The following is a 2709-nucleotide window of genomic DNA, read 5'->3' on the forward strand; positions in this document are numbered from 1 at the left end:
TATGCTTTAATTATGTTCAATTTGTAACAATGAAAATACATCCTGCATATCAGATACTTACATTATGATTTATAACAGTAGCAAAATTACAGTTATGAAGTAGCAACAAAAATAATTTTATGGTTGGGGGGGTCACCACAACATGAGGAACTGTATTAAAGGGTCGCGGCATTAGGAAGGTTGAGAACCACTGCTCAAGAACAATCTTATATTAAAATTGAAAGAATTTGTTTTCTTCTGTCACCAACTTTTCAATTGAAAAGATCTATGTAATCAATGAGGAAATAAATACTTGTTATGACTACATATCCTTTTCAAAAATGAGAAGGGCAGGCAATAGATGCCCCAGTCCTGCAAAGACAGTACAGTTAGCTGATTGGTTGACTATACAACTGTTTGAATCCCTTTCAAGATGAGATCTTTCTGTAATGATAAGGGCCCTTGCCAAGCCAGGGTACTCAGTAAGAGCATGTTGTAACTTAAAATAATACCACCACCTTACATGCATGTTTTATCTCTTAAAAGCATTTTCACATTTGGTCCTCTCATAAGGTCATATTTGCCCTGCTTTCCGTTTTTATATAAGGAAGCTGTGTCCAAAAGAATACATGTGACAGGGACTTTAAGAATGGAGCGTCCTGATTAAGGGTTTTTTTTTTCTCTATTGGATCACTAGTAACTCTTGGTCCACTGAGAGGTATCCTATTCATCAGGGATGATCTTATCTTTTGACAGGAGTCAAACCAATAATCCCACAGAGTTACAGTGTTCTTTAAAGAGTCACTGATACCACAAATATTTTGAAATTAAAATAATCACGGCCTGTTCCATGTCAAGCTCCTGGACGAACCTCTTGATAATTACGATCCTATAAAAAGGACACCGCACACACACACGGCAGTCAAATGGATGAAGCAGATGAGGAAAGCAGACACAGGCTGGAGAGCAACATCTCAGTCCAGCCTCCTGTCAGTAAAAAGCCACCACTTCTCTCCCCTTCATCATGTCAGAACCCGAGGGCAGGGGACCCCAAACTGGAGGCGGGGGGTGGGGGGACATAAGCGCCAGGAGATCTCATCTCCAGGCCCCCACGGGATTGACCTGTCAGGGGAAATGCCGAACTGGAATGGGAAAGGGGGAGGGGGGCACGGGAAGCCGGGTTCCTCGTCCTTAGCCCCTCCCCCTTGAAATCGGGGACGCCACCAGGAGCTACCGCGAGGTCCTCCAGGCCCCTCCAAGGCAGGTGGGCGGCTGCAGAACCTCTCACCCAATGCACCTTCCCTTCCCTTCCTGGGGCTCTTCCCGTGTCCACCTCTCTGCGGAGCGTAGGTCTCGCTTTGTCCAGTGACACCTCAAGGCCAACCCCCAAACCTCTAAGAATATCTCAGGGTCCCCGGCCAGGAGGGCGGGGCTGCGCCTTGGGGAGTCACCTTTTGAGGTATCTGGCGTCCTCCCCCTGCATGGCGGCGGCGGCGGCGGCGGCGTGGGGAGGATGGGGGTGCCTCAAAGAGGCCTGCAGAGCTACTTCCGGAAACGGTGGCCAAAGTCCCCGGGACCCCAAAGGCGATGACAGCGCTGAGGCCTGCAAGACCGAGCCGGGGCAGCGATGTGGTTACCAAGGTGAGGCCGCCGACTCCTCCCACAGTTCCCAGGCCCCAAAACACTGGAGCCGCCCAGACCGGCTCGTAGGCGCTGCAGTCAGCTCCGCCTCACCCAGCTCCGCCTCAAGGCGCCTGCGCCCGCTCTGCAGCGCCACTAGGCGCAGGCGCAGGCGCAGTGAGAGTTGCTGGACCCTGGGACTAATCTGACGCACCCCGGAGCAGAGCGTGAAGATTTTTGCAGCAGATTTGGGAGTCAATGGTTAAGGTGTGGCGACCTGGTCACCGCCCCCTTGAAGATGGGAATTAAAAAGAATCATCCCAGTTATTCAAATTAGAATTTCAGGTCCTCGGCTTGAAAAGAGGGAAGGGGAATCCACTAACCTTTTCTTTAGAGAATGCTATAGAGCAGTCAGCCCTCGGTTAATAACCTGTCAAGTGAGGTTTGTATTTTGGGGGGGCATTGTGGAAAAGCGACTGCACTGAGAAGCTCTAACCAATGCAGATAGTCTGACACTTGTGCAAAATGAACAGCAACTTTGATTCAGAGTCAAATCTTTACATTCCACTTTGGTATCTTAGGTCTAGATTCTAGAATGCCCCCCCCCCTCTATCCCCACCCCCCACAAAAACCGCGTGAAACTCCACCTCTTCCAGTAATTGTCCCTAAATCAAGGTACTTTGAGAATTGTTTCCTTTTAGGCAGGCAACTGTTGGCAGTGCAAACCAAAGGGAAGAAAGAATGTCCTTGAACCTTAGCAAGTAAATGTCTGCTTTTATATCTAATCCTTTGAGCTCAGCTGTCACATCTATGCAAATGACTCACGTTAATTTATTCAATAAATATTGAGGCCCAGCTTTGTGCTAAACACCAAACCAGGCTCTATGGATACAAAGAAGGTACCTCCACTCCCTTTCCTCACCTATAATCCTGTCAATCTCTTCTAGTACTTTATTTTCAGTCACTTACGAACATGCCTACATAGTTATTCCACTGCCTTTTTCAAATACAGTAAGTTACTGCAATGTCCTACATGGAATATTAAAATATATAGACACTCACTAAGAGATATTATTTTTAATTGCCCATCCATTCCCACCAGCAGCACTA

General features: G+C 47.7%; 1 protein-coding gene across 2 annotated transcripts in view; it reads right to left on the reverse strand.

Annotated features, from left to right (window-relative positions):
- Positions 1 to 1725, reverse strand: part of KIFAP3 (kinesin associated protein 3) — a 112800-nt gene extending 111075 nt beyond the window's left edge. For both annotated transcript variants that reach the window (XM_006766988.2, XM_006766989.2), the window contains exon 1: positions 1431 to 1725. In XM_006766988.2, the coding sequence (XP_006767051.1) occupies positions 1431 to 1462 (32 nt within the window). In that variant the 5' untranslated portion in view covers positions 1463 to 1725. The remainder of the gene's footprint in view (positions 1 to 1430) is intronic.
- Between the last annotated feature and the right edge of the window lie 984 nt (positions 1726 to 2709).

Source organism: Myotis davidii, unplaced genomic scaffold (genome assembly GCF_000327345.1).
Source record: "Myotis davidii unplaced genomic scaffold, ASM32734v1 scaffold580, whole genome shotgun sequence".
In the NCBI taxonomy this organism is placed as follows: Eukaryota; Metazoa; Chordata; class Mammalia; order Chiroptera; family Vespertilionidae; genus Myotis; species Myotis davidii.